The 22,442-nt window shown below is 40.7% G+C and overlaps 1 protein-coding gene across 3 annotated transcripts in view; it reads left to right on the top strand.

The window, feature by feature from the left end:
• SLC12A1 (solute carrier family 12 member 1) overlaps window positions 1–22,442 on the top strand; it is a 122,762-nt gene that overhangs the window by 25,678 nt on the left and 74,642 nt on the right. The window contains exons 5-11 of one of the 3 annotated variants that reach the window (XM_044279630.1): window positions 5,930–6,025; window positions 8,750–8,889; window positions 9,923–10,033; window positions 12,351–12,462; window positions 12,975–13,102; window positions 15,549–15,633; window positions 21,342–21,493. In XM_044279630.1, the coding sequence (XP_044135565.1) occupies window positions 5,930–6,025; window positions 8,750–8,889; window positions 9,923–10,033; window positions 12,351–12,462; window positions 12,975–13,102; window positions 15,549–15,633; window positions 21,342–21,493 (824 nt within the window). Of the gene's footprint in view, window positions 1–4,206; window positions 4,303–4,704; window positions 4,801–5,929; window positions 6,026–8,749; window positions 8,890–9,922; window positions 10,034–12,350; window positions 12,463–12,974; window positions 13,103–15,548; window positions 15,634–21,341; window positions 21,494–22,442 lie in introns of all 3 variants that reach the window. The other 2 variants (XM_044279631.1, XM_044279632.1) reach the window with 2 other exon arrangements.

Raw genomic sequence — 22,442 nt, 5'->3', positions numbered from 1 at the left:
TCCGTGGGACAGGTTAGTCTTAAAAACATATATGCAGTAGTCCTGTAGCCATTTCAGTTTGAAGTACTTAAGATTACGTTTACATGACTGGTGCAGTCTGGTCTCGGATGATAAGCTTGAAGCCTAGTTCTAACTTCAGTGATTTCCATCAGTGATTCTGAGCCAAAAAACAGGCAAGGCAATGTTCACATATGCGCTGTGAAATCTGTTCCGGCGCATAGCCGGATACCAATGGGCACCATCAGATCCCAAGTCACTGTAATGGGATCCGGCGAGGATATATGCAGTGACTGGATCAAAGCGACGGAGTTCACAACGCAGATGTGAACCCGGCCTGAGGCTCAAAAACACAGAACATATGCAGATCTCCATTCCTGGTTTTGGTTCACTATGGCCTCATGCACACGACTATGCCATTTTTTGCAGTCTGCAAACCGCAGATCGGCAAAAAACGGAAGCCGACCGTGTGCCTTTCCCAATTTGCAGAACGCAACGGATGCGGCTCGGATGCAGACCAAAACAACGGCCGTGTGCATGAGGCCTATCACAGATGGAAATCACTGACCAAATCACTGAAGTGTGAACTAGGCCTAAGTTCTCTTGCAGATTCTGACATTTTTGCCAGCAAAAGGTCAAACACCATGACTGAACCTGACAGACCCTATTATAGGTCACTTAGGTCCACAGAGTCTCCTGTCTTATTACAATAAGGCCTCATGCACACAACCGTTCAGTTTTTTGCGGTCCGCAAAACACGGAAGCCGCCCATGTGCCTTCCGCAATTTGCGGAATGGAACAGGCGCCGATTGTAGAAATGCCTATTCTTGTCCGCAAAACAGACCAGAATAGGACAGGTTATATATTTTTTTTGTGAGGCTACGTAACGGAGCAACTGATGTGGACAGCACACGGAGCGCTATCCGCATCTTTTGTGGCCCCATTGAAGTGAATAGGTCTGCACCCGAGCCGCAAAAACTGCGGCTCGGATGCGGACCAGAACAACGGTTGTGTGCATGAGGCCTTATTGTAATAAGACAGGAGACTCTGTGGACCTAAGTGACCTATAATAGGGTCTGTCAGGTTCAGTCAGGTTCAGTCAGGTCCACAGGGTCTCCTGTCTTATTAGAACAAAAAAACTGAATGACGCATATGTGTAGCCAGCCTACATTGTAGTTCTCCTGTAGTCAGGGCCCTGTCCAGATACTGAGCTCTTGTATATAAATATATCATTTAGTAAACCATCCTCTATTATTATTATTACTGAAAAATATGGTATTTGTAAGTAAAAAAAAATCTTTCATGAAAAATTGATCTCCAGATCTAAGTCGTGAAATTTCTCACCTCATACTTTTCAGTCATATCCTCTCCTCACCACTGGTTGACCTAACTGATAGAGAAGTAGCCCTGCTCACAGCTGAGCCGTGGATATAATTGTATGCAATCTAGGCAATGCTCTGTGAGCTAAATGGTCTAGAATCCAGGCTGATACACAGTAGCAAAATAGAAGCTAGATTTGTGCAGCCGTGAATGACGTCTTTAGAAACAGGGCATTGTTTAGACTATATACATTTGTACCCCCGCCTTAGGTTAGATATCCAATAGCTGTCGGGCAACACATATCTCTCTCGACCCCATTTCAGCTCCCCATTCTCATACACTTTTGGTTTGGCTTAACATGTATGTGTAATCTATGAGGGTAGAGGAGGAAGCTGCTGCCAGACACTTCTGGTGGTGGCTTATCTCCTAGGAGAACAAAAGGATCGGGAGAAAATATTAACCTTGTCCGATCCTTCTCTCCCCCGACATCATCTGTTAGGGGAGCGTCAGGAGCTCTCCATGCATATTACAGTGTCATCTAACAGTACACTGATGTGTAAGGGGGTCTTTACGACCAGTTCACAGGGCCATCTGTCCAGATACCACACCAATAACGGTCATGTTTTTTGTTGATGGAGTCACAGTTATAAACCTCGGCTGCATGAAGTGCAGCATGGCCTCCTATTGAAGGCAATTTCAACGCTTCTTCCGGTGGCTTTTTCACTGATCATTTGCACCAAATTCCACCAAAAAAAACAAACCTGTGTGAATGGGACCTTAGGCTACCCGTACATGTTCAGGTTTTAAGAGGCAGATCCTACTCTTCTTTTCTAAATCCACAACTGGTTTTAATTTTTTAAAGAGTTCCTGTCACCACAAAATGCAGGCATTATGTTATAGAGCAGAAGAAGCTGAGTAGATTGGTCCACTGTATATAGGTTTGTGGGAAAAAAGGTTCAACAAAACTTGTAATTTATACATTCATTCAATGGCGCTGTACTGGAACAGAAGGAGAGAGGACCCTGCCCGTGAGGGCTTACAATCTACAAGGTATGGGGGAAGTGATTCAAGTACGAGTCTAAGTACAATTGATTGATAGCATTCCCTGTGTAAGTGTGTATACATAGATAGCTGTCAGTCACTGATAGCTGTACACAGGGGAGGTGTTATCAGTGATTGATAGCATTCCCTGTGTAAGTGTGTACACATAGATAGCTGTCAGTCGCTGATAGTTGTACACAGGGAAGGTGTTATCAGTGATTGATGGCATTCTCTGGGTAAGTGTGTATATATAGATAGCTGTCAGTCACTGATAGTTGTACACAGGGGAGGTGTTATCAATGATTGATAGCTTTATCTGTGTAAGTGTGTACACATAGATAGCTGTCAGTCACTGATAGTTGTACACAGGGAAGGTGTTATCAGTGATTGATAGTATTCTCTGGGTAAGTGTGTATATATAGATAGCTGTCAGTCACTGATAGTTGTACACAGGGGAGGTGTTATCAGTGATTGATAGCATTCCCTGTGTAAGTGTGTATACAGAGATAGCTGTCAGTCACTGGTAACACCTCCCTCGGGTGCTGATAACTGTACATGGGGGCGACCTTAAAGCAGCTCTAGATCACCCCTATTAAACTAGGCACATAGCCTGGTAGGGGTGATCCTGCAGTTTCACATAATACCTTCCTCCTCACTGTTGGTGCCACGTTTGTTGATAAAATTGTACTTTTGTTCCTTTGCTGACAGTCAATTTCGAGCACCAGGAGGCTGGCTTTTTCAGTACGAGCACCGCTATGGGACGCCTACCGACATCTAAACACCCCCTACCCCCTTGATTGACAGTGCTAGACCAAGTCAAAGTCGTACTCTAGCGCTGTCAATCAAGGGGGTGTTTAAACGTCAGTGGCATTGCATAGCGGTGCTCGTACTGGAAAAGCCAGCCTTCTTGTGCAGGAAAGAAATAAAAGTACGATTTTATCAACAATTGTGGCACCAAAAGTGAGGAGGAAGGTATTATTTTAAACTGCAGGATCATCCCCACCAGGCTATGTGCCTGCTGTAATAGGGGTGATCTGGTGACAGAGCTGCTTTAACTTTGAAAAAGCAAAGATATAAATGTATAAATTACAAGTTTTACTGTATATCAATCTGCTCAGCAACTTCTGCTTTATAACCTGCTGCCTGTACTTACACTTAATTTCGTGGTGACAAGTCCTTGTTAAAACTATCAGAAAACCTGATCAAAACCTGAATGTATATGGGCAGCCTTAAAGAGGCTCCCCCTTTTGCAAATATTAATCTAGTTCTTGTGGTGAATATGATAATTTATTTCAATTATTATTATCTATCCAGTCCCTATATAGGAAAAGTGGGTCAATTATCAAAGTCTAGCATTTTACGCTGGTCTTTGTAATTCCCCGCACACAGACAGAGGATGCACTTACGGTAATTTATGATGAGGTGCAGGTCTCAGCATAAATTAGGTGTATCCTGTGCCAGTCCGTGTGCTTAGATTGAAATCTACTGCAGTCCCTAGGTGGAATAGATTTCAATAGTCATTTACTACAGGAAACTGTCGCAAATGATGAATTGGCTGGGGGTAGTGGTCCCACTTCCACCAGGCCCCAGTGATCAGGGCAGCTTAGAAACGTTGCGTGCACGTAGGGGGTTCAATTTATGTCACTTTCTGACACAGAGGGTCATAGTAAATCACCCCTAAGGTCATTTTGAACCCTGTGTATATCTTGCATTTGAGAAAAGTATTGTCAAGAAGAGAATTTCTAATAGTAAAGGCTGTAGGCTTAATGGAGAGCTATGCTCTAGATAAGGCTCAAGAGGAAGTATGTTTTAATAGTTAACATACTGTATTTTTCTCTTCCCACTGAGGTCTTGGTGTCATTATCATCGGGTTAGCTGTGACAGTAACTACTATAACTGGCCTGTCCACCTCTGCAATTGCCACAAATGGATATGTCAGAGGAGGTAATAAAATATGAGCCATGAATGTTCTAAAGGTCGATGCCAGTTCAGAATCTCATTATTTTAAGGTAATCGCATACTTGACTTGCTGGAGGCTTTTTTTAGCGCCTGTTGGAGTATAGAGCAAAAATGAGAGAAGAAGATGAATTCAGGATTTTAAATGTGGCCAAACGCTTCCAACAGTGGGTAATTAAGGCTTTCTCCTAGGATCTTAATTTCAGGATTTACATGAGAAGGACTGCTCTGCTCTTCATAAGTTGGTATTCAGTCACTTTTTCCTTTACAGCCCTTTTCGAGACTTTAGGCCAAGCTCATAAGTTCAAGGCATCAACATTCCCAGAGTTATACTGTATTAAAACACAAGATGCACACATAAAATATTTCATTTTCTTTTGCTACTGACAGGTCTGGGAGTTGTCATAATTTTACTTGCGACCATGGTAACTACAATTACTGGGTTGTCAACCTCTGCTATAGCGACCAACGGTTTTGTCCGTGGAGGTAAAGAGTTAAGGCAACTTAAGATACCGTAGTTATTGCATGGTAGGAGATTACATCTATTCTTTTCTCAGCTCTGGAAAGTCTCCTTGGGCCTCTATGTATGGAGAACAAAGGTCAACAAGGTGTAAGGTAATGTCATCTTGCAGGATGCCAATATGTTACCAGACAGTCATAAGGCATTCCAAACACATCATGAGGACAATGTCTTAGGATGGCCAAGGATAAATTGGCCCAATTTAACAATAATGGACAAAAGTTTGGTTTTGGCCCTACAAGAGTATTTTTGTTCAGTTCCATTCCTATGACAATGAGATGATGTAATAAGGTCCCTTCCTATTTTTGTATCCTGTGAGAATGAGGTGAGTCACATAAAAATGGAAGATGGGCTATCAGTGACACATTTGTAATGAAGAACATTTCAGGTGGTGTCCATTGTACAAGAAATGATCTACTTGTTGGTCTTCATCACGGCCATTATTGTTTCTATGGTATGTATTATGCCCTATTACACTTCAGTGGTGCCGGATGCAAATAAATAAAAGTGTTACATGATATGATAATTTTGCAACGAGAATAAAAGAACACAACTAAAGGTATTCAGGAAAGACATTTGAATGGCTAAAGGTCTTGTTAAACACTTTATTTATTTGCACTCAACATACCTTGTATGATTACGTATCGTTCGGCCCTGCCCTTTTATATACATAAGGACCAGTGTCTCATACATGGGGTAAATTTATTAGAGTGGTCTTCCAATGTCAAATCAGATTTTCAATTCGGTCTGTAGTCCTTCATTAGAGCTACCATTCTATGAAAAACCTGATCTTCAGCACACGGCGCACAGTTTTTACAGGTGAAGCCTATGGTTTCAATATGTTTTACCTCTACACGTTTTCAGCCATACAGCACACTAATAGTATGGGTGCCTTCACACATGGCAGGTTTTTTTGTAGCAAATTTCTAGGTTGCTTTAATATTTTTACCCCTGCTGAACACTAGTAAGGTAAGTGACCATAACCTCAGTGCATTTCAGGAGAAGCATGTTTTTTCTACAGCTGAATTCCAGGGAAAATCAATATTTGATGCTTTTGTTGGATGCAGGTAAATGTTACCTTTCTGCTGTTTTCAGGTCTTGGAGTGGTTGTCATTGCTCTCAGTGTGGTGGTAACCACACTGACAGGTCTTTCTATGTCAGCTATATGCACCAATGGCATTGTCAGAGGAGGTAAGTGCTATTTAATACTGTGGACTATACATTTTCATTACTTCTGTTGCTATTGCTTGTAATTCTCATCACTTTGACAGGTGGTCTATTAACTAAACCGACACAATCTTGGTAGACAGTCATCTGATGAAAAACCATAAGATTCCTGATACACATTTGTTGGCAGGGCAAAGTGGCCATAGGCACAACAGGGAAATTTTCCGGTGGGCCAATGTCCATGGGGGCGCCCAAGGCATCCTCAAGGCTGCCGGTCAGGTACATAATGATCTGATGCTCTCAGAATTAATTAATGCTAGGAGCATCTGGTACTCATGCACCTGGCTGGCAGAAGAAAGTGCCCTCCATTCAACTGTATTGCTGTCCTCAGAATGGTGATAACGGCTGCGGCAATATTTTGTGCTGAACTGTGTATTTGGTTCTTCTGGGGCAGTATTTTGTTCTGCACTACAGTATTGCTGGTCCCACCTACTTATGTTGCTTTGACTTCTGTCAATTTGGACCAGCCTATAACTTTGGACTACGTTTAGTTTTTTTTTCCAGGGCCATTTTAAGTTCCCAGTCTGCCCCTGTTAGTTGGTTTATGTCATCTTCTTCTGCTGTACCAATAGATTGAAAATGGGGACTGGGATGTTTTAGAATTTCCCAGTTCAAAACTTTAAAGTGATCTATATAGATTTATATGTTACTATATCACTTTTAAAACAGTTGTCCTATCCTCAGGATATTCCATCAGTATCAGGCAGGGTTCCACTAATCAGTACTCTGACAATCAGCTGTTACTTTGTGGCTCTGGGACTGGACGTTGGCTCCCGAACTACATAACTTTATATCAGATGTAGTTAATGGAGTTGGTAACTGCACCCCTTTTTCATTAAACCACACCCTCTTTGTTGGGCTAGTTGCAGATCATTTTTCAAAATATAGATTCACCAAATTGCTCCACATTTTGGCGGAATATATGCCAAAATCAAGGTGTAGTCACATTAGTAAATGTGGCCAAATGTCTTTATATAATAGAGATTGTAACAATATAACATTACCGGTTTCATCGCTTTGATGATGGGGACGAGGTATTTAGGCTACATAATTGTAAAGGTAAGTAAGTAAGGACAAAGGCTAATTCCTTGATGATGCCTTATGACAGAAACAAGTGAGACTATGTACAGTACTCATATTTGTCCGCTGGCCTCCAAGATAACCTTAACGTAAGTTTAGTAGAACCACATCCAGTTATGGTTGTTGGTAAGTTTAGTAGAACCACATCCAGTTATGGTTGTTGGTAAGCTTAGTAGAACCACATCAAGTTATGGTTGTTGATTGGATGGTTGGTTCATGTTGTACATACTAATGGAATAAGGTAAGTGTAGATGAGTCCATTCACGTACCTTTTTTCTTTGCTCCATTAAAAGGGTTTTCTAGTCTGATTAAGTGATAGCATATTGCACAGATATGCCATTACTTTATGATCGGTGGGGTTCTGATCTCTGCACTTCCACCTTCTATGCTTTTCCTGCACACCAGCACTGATGGCCATCCAACCATGTAGGAAACTGTTTCTGTGTTGAGGAAAACCATGATTGATGGAAAGATAGGTGGGAATCTGAGAAGCCAGACCCCCACTGATCATAAAATAATAGATATCCTATTGATATCCTAACACTTTATGATTTGAAAGCCTCTTTAATTTGTTAAGCTCTGTAATGTTGAAGAATTATTCCCAAATTAACCATACTGGCCCTTGACTTATGAAAACTAGTAGAAACCTAAACTGAGGTAGATTGGCCTCAGTTCTTATCCATACATGATTCCTAGTGAACCTTTTCCTTTATTATTTCTCATAAATGATAATTATTAGTATTTAATTTGAATACAAATAAACTAAATATTTAATCAGGGAATAATTATTTTACATGTTCCTCAATAACCAATAAAATATGAAGAGTAAAAAACAGGTAGGTCTGTACAATACTACAATCATACATGGACACATTCCTGTACTGTAATCTTAATTTCATCTCTAAATCATTCAGCTCTACTGGTAATCATGTCTATTGGTAACAAAACCAAATCTAAAGAGATAAAAGTAACTTTATATGCCAATGGCTCCTCCAATTCTCAAATTCCATGAACAGACAGGATTCTTTGGTCATATCTGAAGGCAATATCAATTACATTTGAAACAGCTTCATAGTTAAATGTTTAACAGAATAAATATAGAAAAACATAACAGGAACAACTTTAATACCTAACTTTTTAAAATTGCTCCTGTCTAAGCATAGATTAGTCATTTCCTGGCATGTTCTCTCAGTGACGTAGGGAAAGTATGGCAGGAGGAAAAATACCAGCTGTTATATACAGAGCCATGGGATGGCGGTGAGCTTGAATATATTAGGATGGCCTGTGCTGGAAGTTATTGAAATGTGATTTCATGGGCTACTTACTTGTGTTTGTTAGGCTCTGTTCACATCTGCCTGATGGCTTCCATTTATAACAAAGCCAGGACACAACATTGGTGCTTGACGAACTCCATTGTGGTTTCAGCTGACCCAAATGTAAAAAGAGTTTAAAAAAGTTTAACTAAGCCTATGTGGTGCAAAAATTCATATGCTTGTCTCAACAATCAGATACTGAAAAGGTCTGTTCATGAAAATTGAAAATCTGAGTGACGCCAACTAACAATCTCATATATATCCATGTACTAAACTAAGTTATTGCCTCTTTTAGGTGGAGCATATTATCTTATTTCCAGAAGCCTTGGACCAGAATTTGGTGGATCTATTGGACTTATCTTTGCTTTTGCAAATGCTGTTGCTGTTGCTATGTATGTGGTTGGTTTCTCAGAAACTGTTGTGGATATTCTAAAGGTGAATACTGTGACCCTTGGAAAATATGATTTTGCCTTAGCTAGAATTACATACATGGTTAATGATTCTTGGTAGCAATAAACAATTAGAGTATATTGCTTTATTGTGGTATGGCTTCTACTGGCTTCTGCCAGTAGATGTTCCACCTTCTTGCCCTTCTTGACAATGATAGTTTGCTGCTGTTTTCAAAGTGCTTACAAGGGCAATAGATTTGTCATTACAATATATTACTAACATTTGGACTTATGTCCCTGTTTTTATGCAACTACTAAAGCGTTGATGCCTCTGCTCATTGTACTTAAAACCAGAAATAGCTATGCTTCAGGTCATTACAAGAGGCTAACTGCAGATTTGTTTGGGGAAATGCAATGAATCTTTAGTAACAAAGTAAGCGTTATGACTGTAAGGTGATACGCATACTCAACGTGGGCATTCAATGTAGTTAGAAGGAAATAATTTGGTTTGTATGTAACATTAACATACTGTAGATCATATGTGTGACCTAAAACTCTACATGAAAGCCTTGAAGGCATCTTAGTCCACATCTACCACTTGCTAATGTAACAAGTAGCAGTTACATACTAATGCCAAAGTTGAATACCCTTGGTTAGGGGTGTGCCCCTGCACATTCTGACATTATGCAGGCAGTGCTGTCAGTGGCAAATACACAGTGCCAACTGGTAACACCCACCTGGACCTTCAGGCCAAACTGCTAGTAATACATTCATTGCTTCTAGAAGGGATAATAAGGGAATGGCATGCCATAGAGTAATACGAATAGATGCTCCACAATTGTTATTACTTGGGAAATGCAAGTAGTTACTGAAACAGACATGTCAGGAAAGGTTACAAGTCCTCTTTAATGGACATAAACAGAATATACAGTAAAGTAGTTTTAGTTGTGGTGGTCCCCGTGGTTTTAGCGAGAATGACATTTGCAGAGTCAGAATCACCCATGTATGGCTTGTTGACATTGCATATGACAGTCCCAAGATTTTGATAAAGCTTAAATGGTTGACTTCTTTCACAACAGGATAATGATGCAATCATGGTGGATGACATGAATGATATTAGGATTGTGGGGACAATAACAGTAATCTTACTGCTTGGCATCTCTGTAGCTGGCATGGAATGGGAAGCAAAGGTAAGGCAATGAACTGCAAGGCTCTGCAAATAAATTGTGCTTTAAATGAATTTGATTTATTTTAACCTTTTGCCTACCACCGTACAACGTATATACGTTGTGGAAATAAGCTCTTAACTGTAACCCAATGTATAAAAGCGCCAGGCTACATTGGGATATTCCGGCGCCACATGGCGCTGCAGATCTCTGTGACTGTGCTGTCATTAGACCAGCAGACGTGGTCTCCCTTCATGGCATCATTGTAGCGCCCTGCTATAACGATTCATCGCAGTGTAGGAGTGCTCTTCTTGATGTGAGAGTGCCCACTGCTGGCTGTAAAATTAACTGTGAGCCTGCAGGCTCTGAATTTACCACTTTCCGCAAGAAGGGGTTAATTCCCTTTTTTCATAAAAACAAAAAAAAAAGTAAAAAAAAAAAAAAAGAAAAATTAATAAAAAATTTATAAAAGTGAAACAAAGAAAATAAAAAATTAAAAAGTTATAGCTATTGTTACAAGTTTTAGCTAGTGTAGCAGACTAAGTAAACACACACATTTTAACCCTTTTCGTTCATAAAAAATAAAATAGTTTTAGCAATAGTATAACAAACCTTTTATGTGTAAAATATACAAACGTACACACATTTGTTTGCCTTTTTGCTTCTTAAAAGTGTAAACATTTAGAAATGTTTTAACATGAAATCTTTGTAGGAGATACAAAAAAAATTGTAAAGAAAAAAAAGAAAGTTTTTTCTGTCATCGAATGGCACAAAAGAAAGATGTTCTGTGAAGAATAATATCACATACATGTAGGTTTGATAGGCCCAAGGATAGAGGAAATTGAGTAAACGCTCTGGTAATGAAGAGGTCAAGAAATCCAATGTAAACAATGTTAATGGTTATGGTTCAGATCCAAATTCTCCAAATTATAAATCTTTGTACCTGAAAAAAAGCTTCTTAGTTATTATCCTGATATGTCATATTATATACATCTGCTTCAAGGAATTGCTTCTCACTAGTAAGCCCTGCACATGAAAACAGTGTCCACATTACAGCAGTGACTAGGACAAGAATGGCCTTCTTATCAGCTTGTTGCCCTCTAGGCTTCTATGGAATGACGTCCACATGAAGGACATTTGGTTTAAATAGTTGAGATACAGTATTAAAAGCCATATCAGGAAACACCTTGTAATGTGAACTTTGCATCATGGTTGTTTTACTTACGAATAAGCTACTAATGGATTATAAAACTCAAACTTTACTACTGCAGTTGCTTAACTTTTTGCAATGGATTATCTGAGCATGACTCCTTTGTCCTCGCTTGTCATCTCTTATACAAATGTAACATTTATGCAATATCATTACGGCAAGTAGTTACAACATAATCTGCCATAAATTTGTAACTGATACCAGACCTGTCTCTATACATTTACATTACAGACAGACAGATGGCTAGACAGACAGAGAGATAGATAGATAGATTGATGTGTGTAAGAAGTTGAAGTTACAGAGGTTGTGCAGCCTGTTTGTATTAACGACCTATCCTCAGGATAGGTCATCAACATCTGATCGGTGAGCGTCCGACACTCGGCACCCACGCCGATCAGCTCTCCATGTGAGTGCTGCTTCCTCTTCATTACGCTACACATCATCTCGGAAGCACCGTGTAATTACAAGTCCTCGATCCATTCACTTGAAGGGGGTGAGTACTTTCAATTACACTAAGCCACCACAACAAGGAGGACGACGTGTAGTGTAATGAAGAGGAAACAGCACTGGCATGGATTGCCACCTCTTCTTCACACAGCTGATCGGCAAGAGTGCTGGGTGTCAGACCCTCACCGATCAGATATTGATGACCTATCCTGGGGATCTGTAGAAAAAGGCTGCACAACCCCCTTAAAAAACCCCATGATAAGCTAATCTTAATAATTGAGTTACATTTTTTTTCACCCACTAATAAATACCCTTCTACAATAACAATGTACTATCTAAGGCTCCTCAATCTGTGAGCTATGGAGGCAGTTTCCACAAACACATGCTGCACAGGCTTTTCTCTGTTTGCACTATTGTCAGGTTTAGCAAACTTCTGTAATTAATTTTCTGTTAAGATCATTTTCTTTCATTTTTTTCTTAGTTACTGATCTGAAAAATTCTCTTTTGAAATCTTTTGTATTTGAAATATTACATGAACATCTGCACAACCATCACATTTTAGGCTGCCAATGAAATAGATCCCATCTTAAAGTCACAGATAAAAATGTATGCTAAAAATGAATAAATGCATAGACAATTGGGATTGTTATTAAGCCACAATGATGTCTCTTTTTTTGTTTGAAGGCTCAAGTTGTGTTGCTGGTTATCCTGCTTATCGCCATTGCCAACTTCTTTATCGGAACTGTTATCCCAACCACAGAGGAGAAGAGATCAAGAGGATTCTTTAATTATCAGGGTGAAGTACACAAGAGTCAAACCTAATTTAATGTTTCTCTGTAAAATTCTGTTAATGTAGTTATTTTTCATTGCTCCACTGCTGGACAGCGGCACTGGTGGTATTAGTCACCGATCGGCACGTCGTTGACCAATCCAAATTCTTATAGCTACAAGCTTACTTACAGTTTAAAGCCTTATTTCAGGACTTGAGAATTGTGATGACTAGAAACCTCAATATCATTTTATGGCTATTTTTTTTATATATTTTAATGTCCCAAGGGCTTGTGGGTTTTAATAGGGCTCAATATGGATTATCACCATAAATACTTTTATAGCAGCAAGTGGTTACAAACTATAGTCAGTAAAAAACTAGTCATGGACAATAAGACACGGACTCTGATTCTTACATTTGGAACAGACATGACTAAATCCAGTTTATGGGTTACTTAGCTCCCCTGCCTGCATTCTACTGATCACTATCTTTATGCTCCAATGTTACAGGTTACTAAACATCATCTACTTTTTTTTTAGCTTCTATATTTGCTGAAAACTTTGGTCCAGAATTTAGGAACGGTGAAGGCTTTTTCTCTGTCTTTGCTATTTTCTTCCCAGCCGCTACCGGTATTCTTGCGGGGGCAAACATTTCAGGAGATTTGGAGGTACATTTCTGCATTAAAACCTATCATGTTTTGTGTCCATGTTAAACAATATACACTATTTGCATAATGTTCAGGGTGAATGAAAAGTCTCCGTACATACAGTGCTGCCCATAATTATTCATAACCCTGGCAAATTTACTTTGACTTAAAGTTACTTTTATTCAACCAGCAAGTAATTTTTTGACGAGAAATTACATAGGTGTCTCCTAAAAGATAATAAGACGATGTACAAGAGGCATTATTGTGGAAAAAAAAAAAACATTTCTCAGCTTTTATTTACATTTGAGCAAAAAGTGTCCAGTCCAAAATTATTCCTACCCTTCTCAATAATCAATAGAAAAGCCTTTATTGGCTATAACAGCAATCAAACGCTTCCTATAATGCATGTCTCCACAGGTATTTTTACCCATTCATCTTTAGCAATGAGCTCCAAATCTTTCAGGTTGGAGGGTCTTTTTGCCATCAATCTGATTTTTAGCTCCCTCCACAGATTCTCAATTGGATTCAAGTCTGGACTCTGGCTGGGCCACTCCAAAACGTTAATGTTGTTGTCTGCTAACCATTTCTTCACCACTTTTGCTGTGTGTTTTGGGTCATTGTCATGCTGAAATGTCCACTGGTGCCCAAGGCCAAGTTTCTCTGCAGACTGCCTGATGTGGTGGTTGAGAATCCTCATGTATTGCTCTTTTTTCATGGTGCCGTTTACTGTGATTAGGTTCCCTGGTCCATTGGCTGAAAAACACCCCCAAAGCATTAGGTTCCCACCACCATGTTTGACAGTGGGGATGGTGTTCTTTGGGTTGAAGGCTTCTCTTTTTCTACGCCAACTGGACACTTTTTGCTCAAATGTAAATAAAAGCTGAGAAATTATGTTTTTTTTCCACAATAATGCCTCTTGTACATTGTCTTATCTTTTGGGAGACACCTATGTCATTTCCCGTCATCAAATTACTTGCTGGTGGAATAAAAGTAACTTTAAAGAGGACCTTTCACTAGTTTAAAAACTAAAAACTAACTCTATCTGTGGGCAGAGCGGTGCCCAGGGGTCCCCCTGCACTTACTAGTATGTCTGGGCGCTGCTCCGTTCGCCCGGTATAGGCTCCGGTGTCTGCAGCTCCCTCTGTTGTACTGGACAGACTTTTTGTATTAGGCGTGTCCCTTGCTGCAGCGCTGGCCAATCGCAGCGCACAGCTCATAGCCCTATACCGAGCGAACGGAGCGGCGCCCAGACATACTAGTAAGTGCAGGGGGACCCCTGGGCGCTGCTCTGCCCACTGATATAGTTAGTTTTTAGTTTTTAAACTAGTGAAAGGTCCTCTTTAAGTCAAAATTTGCCAGGGGTATGAATAATTATGGGCAGCACTGTAGGTAATAGAGGCAGTCATAGTTTCCAGGTTCCTGGATTATTTGCTGTGGTCCAATGATGTGGCCTCAGTGGTCCCCAGACACAGCTCACTCCATTCTCAGTTTGTGCCTACATGTAAGCATACACGAAAAATGAATAATCTAGAAAAAAGCATTCAAAGCAAGTTCTCCATGAGTGGAAGCGAGGCATCCACATGTATTTCTAAAGAAATGACAAACCATGTAAAGCATGTTCTGAGAATCTCTCAGCAGGATCAATCCTATTAAACCAGGCATTCTGCTTGGTAGGCTTGATTATGCAGAGTAAAACAACGTATGTTCCTCTATTGCACTGATCCTGAGAAAAATGTTTGTATTTATATGCAAATAATTTATTTGGTACATCAAGGGGCAGACCCAAGCCCTTTGAGCACCAGAGCTCCTCCGCTCTGCACCTGGAGTCACTCCCATCTCCTTGATTGACAGAGCCATGCATCTTGCTCCTGTACCATAGTCTGCACTATTGGCGCATGCACAGTGCATCTGCCTCTGCTTCCCCAGCGGCACATATGACTACTGTGTATGCATTAATGACTTCATCCTTCACCTGAAAGAGTAGACACATGGCTTTGTTCAGTGATGGATGACGTTATTGGCATGTTCACAATAGTCATCTACGCTGCTGGGGAAACAGAGGCAGACGCACTGCGCATGCACCAAGGGTACATACTACAGAGCAGGCACCAGATTACCGTGACAGACGCTATGCGTGGCCCTGTCTATCAAGGGGATAGGGGAGTGGTTCTCTGCAAAACAGAGAACACCTAATTTACATATTTAAAAAACATATTTTTGTAAGTATGGCGCAACTCATTTTAACTCAGCAGAATAAACCCTACTGAGCCTGGTTTAGTAGGGTTGATTGTGCTGACAGAGGAACAAACAGTTTGTACTGTTTAAAAGATCCCTATGGATGAGTCATCAATGCTAAAGTCCCAGAAAACCACTTTATCATGAAAATTATTTAAACCTTTAAGGGGTCAATGAATGTGCCCTATGTTATCTTTAAAAAAAACTGACATCACATCAAATCATTTGTCAGGATCCACAAGCTGCTATTCCAAAAGGAACCATGCTGGCCATCTTGATCACAACCGTTGCCTATTTAGGAGTGGCTATTTGTGCAGGTAAGTGATATAACCTATAGTTAATGGTACTTACGTGTTCTAGTTGTAAGGTTAATGATAGTAGTGCTCTCTACTTTCTGGTAGCAGATTGACACAGTGGAAATGGCTGCTCAGCCTTTCCTTGGCCGCAGTATTGACCTGCCTCAGCCAGTGATTTGCTGACTGTGCATTTCCAGTCATTTTCCGTCTATCAAACTGATAAAATAAAGTAGAGAACATCAGGGACCGGAGCAGCATTGGAACAACTGTAGTTTTATTTTGTGGCAAACAGTGCCTTGAAAAAGTATTCACACCCCTTGAACTTTTCTAAGTTTTCTAACCCTTTCATTACCGGGCCCAAAAACGGCCTGAATGTCCAGGTGATTTTGTGCACGTGGTGGTTTAGTGACCGCAGCTTTTTTTTTATTTGTTTGACTACCAAAATTATTTTTGTGATTTTTTTTTTTTACTTGAGATTTTTTTTAGAATGTTTTTTTTTGATTTTTTTTTCTTTTTTTAGGTTTAATTTGGAGGAAAACTGCAAATTATTATTAAAAAGTATAATTTTTTTAATTATAGCACGGACACAAAAATTAATTATTGAAATGGGTTCCCTATTTTGTGACAATCGTTTTCATATATAACATGTATAGATTTGAGAGAACGGGTTTCTGCTGCAATTTTTTTTTTATTATTATTATTTTTTGGCACCTAATATGTCCCCCAGGAGGTCACTTTTTTTATTAACTTTTTTAATAGCGGGCATGTGGGGACATGACACACAGACAGAGCTTATCAGGGTCTCCTTAGACCCTGCAGCCCTGCTCCAGACACCCCCAGCTGTCACGTGACCACTGGGACTAACAGAGGAAGCTGTTCTCTCCACCATGCGCTCGTACAGCGCTCTCCTGCGGGCACAGGAGAAGGCAGAAGCAGTAATAAACCGCTCCTGGCTTCAGGGTCCCCACTGTGTCTGTCAGCCGGGACATGACCTGATCCTGCTAGATTGCTAGATTGCTTTAATCCCAGCCCTGATCATCATAGTTCATCTGTCCTGTACTAGTATATTAGTTTGTTATATAAGTCTGTCTGTGTTAAGTGTTTTTTTTTATATAGATTTTTTTCAAATATAAGTCTGAAATATTTTTTTTAGTTCGAGAGATTACACAGGAACGGTGCAAGTGTGCAAATGAGGAGTCGGGGACTGGCAGACAATAATGGCTGGGTGAATGAAATTAAGGAATTGATTAAAAATAATAATATCCTATCTCTTTTCCCCCTTCACTTCACAATCAACAGCAACCCGAGTCAGAGATTATCCTTTACATGAGGAAGTATCTCTGATCTCCATGAACTAATCTACTCCTTTTGCCCTGTTTCATCCACACTGGCAAGTCGGAGGCTTCCCCAATAACAGGAGGAAGTGTCTCCGGTTACCACAGCCACCTAGTTAGGTCTGCATGTGCGGCGAATACCATTGTGCGCTTGCACCTTCGTCCTCTCCAGGGACAGGATCCAGCAGCTGTCTAATAATCTCTACAGCGCTGGATCTGTCCCATCCTCTGATCGAGAAAAGAAACTCATAACACACTGCGCTCCATGGTGAAGTACGTTCAATGCAGGCACAGGACTGACGGGGAACAGGTTACTGCTCCACAAATAGATGTGCAAATCCAGGCACAACTCTGATAAGCAAATGCAGATAATCTGAAGGGAACAGAAGGTTACTGCAGCGCCCTAAGGCTACTTTCACACTCGCGTTTGGTGCGGATCCGTCATGGATCTGCACAAAAGCTTCCGTTCAGATAATACAACCGTCTGCATCCGTTCAGAACGGTTCTGTAACATAGCCAAAACGGATCCGTCTTGAACACCGTTGAAAGTCATTGGGGGACGGATCCGTTTTCTATTGTGCCAGATTGTGTCATTGAAAACGGATCTGTCCTCATTGACTTACATTGTGTGTCAGAACGGATCCGTTTGGCTCTGCATCGTCAGACAGACATCAAAACGCTGCAGGCAGCGTTTTGGTGTCCGCCTCCAGAGCAGAGCGGAGACTGATCGGAGCCAAACTGATGCATTCTGAGCGGATCATTTTCCATTCAGAATGCATTAGGGCAAAACTGATCCGTTTTGGACCGCTAGTGAGAGCCCTGAACGGATCTCACAAACGGAAAGCCAAAACGCCAGTGTGAAGGTAGCCTTAGCTGGCTGTGTATTAACCCTTTCTACAGTGCAAATGAACATGATATCTTACAATAAACATTTAAAATGCAGTTCAACAATATAAAACAGTATAAATGGACATAACTACTTAAATCATAGTACAAGTTGACCCTTCAAAGTGCAATAAAGTAGGGAGTTGATGACTTTGCATATCAGCAATAGGGGGCAAATGTCCACAATAGTCCATACTCCCATATACCCTTGCTCAAGGGCACTACACATGTTGGATTAATAAATTACTATCTGGATCATTATTGACTGGCACCTGCACCTTCTTTTTCCATTGAGGTGTCATCCAGTCTCTTTTATTTCACAGTAGTAGAGCAAATTTGTGGAATTGCTTATTTTTACATTCTCTCCACACAAAAAAGTTTTTCAATACATTATATGTATTCTAAAAAAAAATACAGCTTGTCCTACAAAAAACAAGCTGTGTCATTGAAAGAAAGTTATGATACATTCCCTTTAAATTGATGGTATATCTGCATACCTACCACAGTGCAACTTTATGCTGTTTTATCTGATAGATGAATTAAAGGGGTTGTGCCATAAACTACTTTTCTCTCTAAAGTTTATTTTCATCAGTTACTCAGCCTCCCATTCTCCTTGGTTAGGGTACTTTCACACTTGCGGCAGAGGATTCCGGCAGGCAGTTCCGTCGGCAGATCCGGCAATCCGGATGCAAACTGATGGCATTTGTCAGATGGACCCGGATGCGGATCCATCTGACAAATTAATTAAAATACTGGATCCGTCTCTCCGGTGTCATACGGAAAAACGGATCCGGTATTAAATTTTTTTGCATTTTTAAAGGTCTGCACATGCGCAGACTGGAAAGCCGGATCCGTTTTGCCGGAACATTAATACACTTCAATGTAAATTAATGCCGGATTCCAGCAAGTGATCAGTATTTTTGGCTGGAGAGAAAACTGCAGCATGCTGCGGTATTTTCTCCGTTCAAAAAACTAAGAGACACTGAACGGAATGCTCTCAATTCAGAATGGATTAAATTAGGATAAAACTGATCAGTTTTTTTCTGCTATTGAGCTTCTGTGAAAACACCGGAAAACAAAAACGCTAGTGTGAAAGTACCCTTATTTTTTTTTTATTTACATTTTTTCAAATTGACCCCATTTGCGGTTTTCTCCTATCCCATCTGGCTTGAATCCTACTTCCTGGTTTGTTATGTGTCTGTTGTCCCATACGTCATACCTTATGGCAGATGTGTCCTTACATCATCAGGACGTGGGACACTAACCATGTCCCTTGTTCGCACCAGTGATGCTTCCTACATCCAAAGTTACAAGACTCCAATGCAGGACGTAACCTACAGCAACTGAATATCAGAACAGATTTGCCACAGGGTGCAATGGTAGGCTAAAAAATTTAGAACCAAGGACGTTTTTGGTGGTATTTAGGCAAATTTCTTGAAATGCATCTTTGGAAAAAATTAGATTTAGGTCTGAATCAATTCTACCCCAATGAAATCTGTTCCAATTAGCCTGAAAAAGTTTTTTTTTCCAATTATTGCTCTTTCTCTCACTCCCACCCCATTTTAAGCTCTTTAATGCAGTTACAACAATAGCTAATTATGACACTGACATATATAGCCATGGGTAAACGCATGGTTGATGGTGTTAACAAACAGTCTGTTTAAAAACACACTGTGCCATCGCATTTGTTATTCTTTTTCAAAAATTGTCCCTTATTGGGGTAGATAGTGTTTATATACACGGAGTTATCAGGGGAAAAAACTGTGTCTTTTTCTAAACAAGCAGCCCAAAAATGATGCTTTAATGGGAGTAGATGCCTGCTCCTGTTTATACACACAAATATTAATGTCAAAAGAAACAGTGTCTACCGAACAGACCTTGAAAAATTCTGCCTTTTTTGGGAGCAGCACAGAACAGTGTGGATGTGGAAATGGTAAGCTGTCAAGGAGTAAAATTAGTAGCAATGGTAGAGACAGCAGTAGCAGCACAGCATAGAACATACAGGGCAGTAGATGTGCAGCTGTGAATTTATATTAGTAGTAGTGGCAAGGCAGTAGGTGTAGGAGTAATGGTAGTGGCAGCAGGGGCCGTTGCAGTGGCAGTAGCAGTCATAGGCCTCATGCACACGGCCGTTGTTTTGGTCCGCATCTGAGCTGCCGTTTTGGCGGCTCAGATGCGGACCTATTCACTTCAATGGGGCCGCTAAAGATGCGGACAGCACTCAGTGTGCTGTCCGCAATCCGTTGCCCCGTTCTGCTGCCCCGTTAAAAAAATATAACATGTCCTATTCTTGTCCGCGCCTTGCGGACAAGAATAGGAATTTATATTGACGGCCGCCCATTCCGTTTCGCAAATTGCGAAAGGCACACGGGCGGCTTCCGTTTTTTGCGGATTTGCGGTTTGCGGACCGCAAAAAATGGCAGGTCGTGTGCATGTAGCCATATGGTATGGACAGCAAGATAGCAACAGTAACATGATCAGTCCGGCAATAAATAGCCACTGTCTGTATATTCATCTGCCTCAGCTGCAGCTCTGTGAAAATCGTCACAGATCCATGCCTTGTTGGGCCAGTTCTGGCCACTGTTCCAATCTGTCTGCCCAAAAGTCTATGGGGTCAGGGAAGTGGTTATGGGCTGGAAAAAGGACACAGTCCAGGTAGGGCTGTCCTCGTTGTTCAGGTGGTACATATGCATTTGTTGATTTGCATCAGCCTGGCGAGGCACATGAAAAAAACTGCTCCATCATGTTCATGAAAGTGAACATGATCCTAGTCACCTCCATGTGCATCAAGCAACCAATGGGTGGAGGAGCAAGCACAGCCATATGTACCACCTAATTAAGGCGCTCTATTGGATAGGGGAGGGGGGCAAAAGTGCAGAGGAATGCTACTCCCAAGATAATATGTGCGCATTCACACTTGAAGGTGCCACTCCCTCAAGCAAATCCTACATAGAACAAACACAGAAAAAACTAAGATAAAAACATCCTGCGCGATATGATATGGAAAAGTGCGGATGTCCCTGGCCATATCATTGAAGAAAACCACAGAAAACCACAGAAATGCACTTTGTAAAGTAGACGCAAGCATTATATATGGACTAAGCCCTGATATGATAATATCTGAGACACTTAGCCAATATATTTTGGATTCGTTCCTATGGGATCACCGCTACTCAGCGATCCTGGCCGCGATAGGTGACCCGTGACCAGTGTCGCCGTGTAGCCCTTGCCTAACAATTACCTACCCATGTATGCCTGAAATGTAGCCAATATCTGACTTCTTGAAACAGTCCTGAAATTCAGCAATTTTGAAAGGAAGAGCTCCGTGCTTTATATGGTAATAAACCATTAGCAAACCCAAAAACATCCATCGATGGATATTTCACATTCAGTATTGCATATTTAACATTTTGCTCTCCTGCTTCCCATCTTCCTTTGTCTATTATGAACCAGGATAACATCACACTTGTATTAGAAAGGCAATAAACCTGCGTTTGTTTTACTCTACAGCTGCATCAGTAGTGCGTGACGCCACCGGAAATATCAACGATACAATCACTTCTGCCATAAACTGCAATGGATCGGCCGCCTGCAGCCTTGGTTATGATTTCTCCGTATGTGAATATGAGAAATGTAACTATGGGCTGATGAATAACTTTCAAGTACGTATTGATCATCGGCTTCTGAAACAGCAGCCTACATTGTATTAGGCATAAAACATAATGGGCCGTTTTATAGCCTATTTTCATTATTGCCAATAACTTTCTATTTAGCTTCTCAACGGTCAATATAATTTATAATGGCAAAACGGTATACATTAATTCCTACAATAACCAACTCTTCTCTGTTCTGATGTTAACCTCTTCCTCACCATAAAAATAAGCAGATAGCATACTAAATAACATGACAGCGCGTGAAAATGGCACATAACCTACAGTACGACTACAAACACACACATTAAACATATAACTGCAGCTTGATCTTATTATCATGGGTACTTTTAATCTGTTTAACACAGCAACATGAGATGTGCGACAATAAGGCTAGGGCTACATGGTGACATGTGTCGCGCAGCTTCTTATTGCCGGAAAGTGACACATTTTTCATAACGATAGTCAATGGTGTCGCACTGAGACATGCTGCGACACGACACCCAAGTTGCATGTTGCATTGCGACACCATTGACTATAATTTCGAAGAATGTTGGGCGACACTTGTCACCATGTAGTTGTTCCCTTTTTGTTGTGTGACTTATTGTCACACGACACATGTCACCACGTAGCCCTTGTCTAATCATGTGTAGCCTATCATGTGTCATGCAACATTCATGTTGCACCAATGTTGCATGACATTTTTTGTAATAATAGTCAATGGTGTCGCACTGTGACATGCGACATACTGCCACTGCGACGCAACAGTTGCACAAAAATCTAATTGGAATGGACTATCATAGACATTGACTATTATTATAAAAAATCTTGCATGACTTTTCAGCAACAAAAAGTCGTGTGACACATGCCGCTGTGAAGCCCTAGCCTAACCCTTTATGGACACAGACTAATTAAATGTTTTCAATTTCATTTTTCCTTGCCTGCCTTCCAATAGCCATAC

This window comes from Bufo gargarizans, chromosome 2 (assembly GCF_014858855.1).
Source record: "Bufo gargarizans isolate SCDJY-AF-19 chromosome 2, ASM1485885v1, whole genome shotgun sequence".
NCBI lineage: Eukaryota > Metazoa > Chordata > Amphibia > Anura > Bufonidae > Bufo > Bufo gargarizans.
The sequence above is the reverse complement of the archived record's forward strand: the minus strand, read 5'-3'. Positions and strand labels throughout refer to the sequence as shown.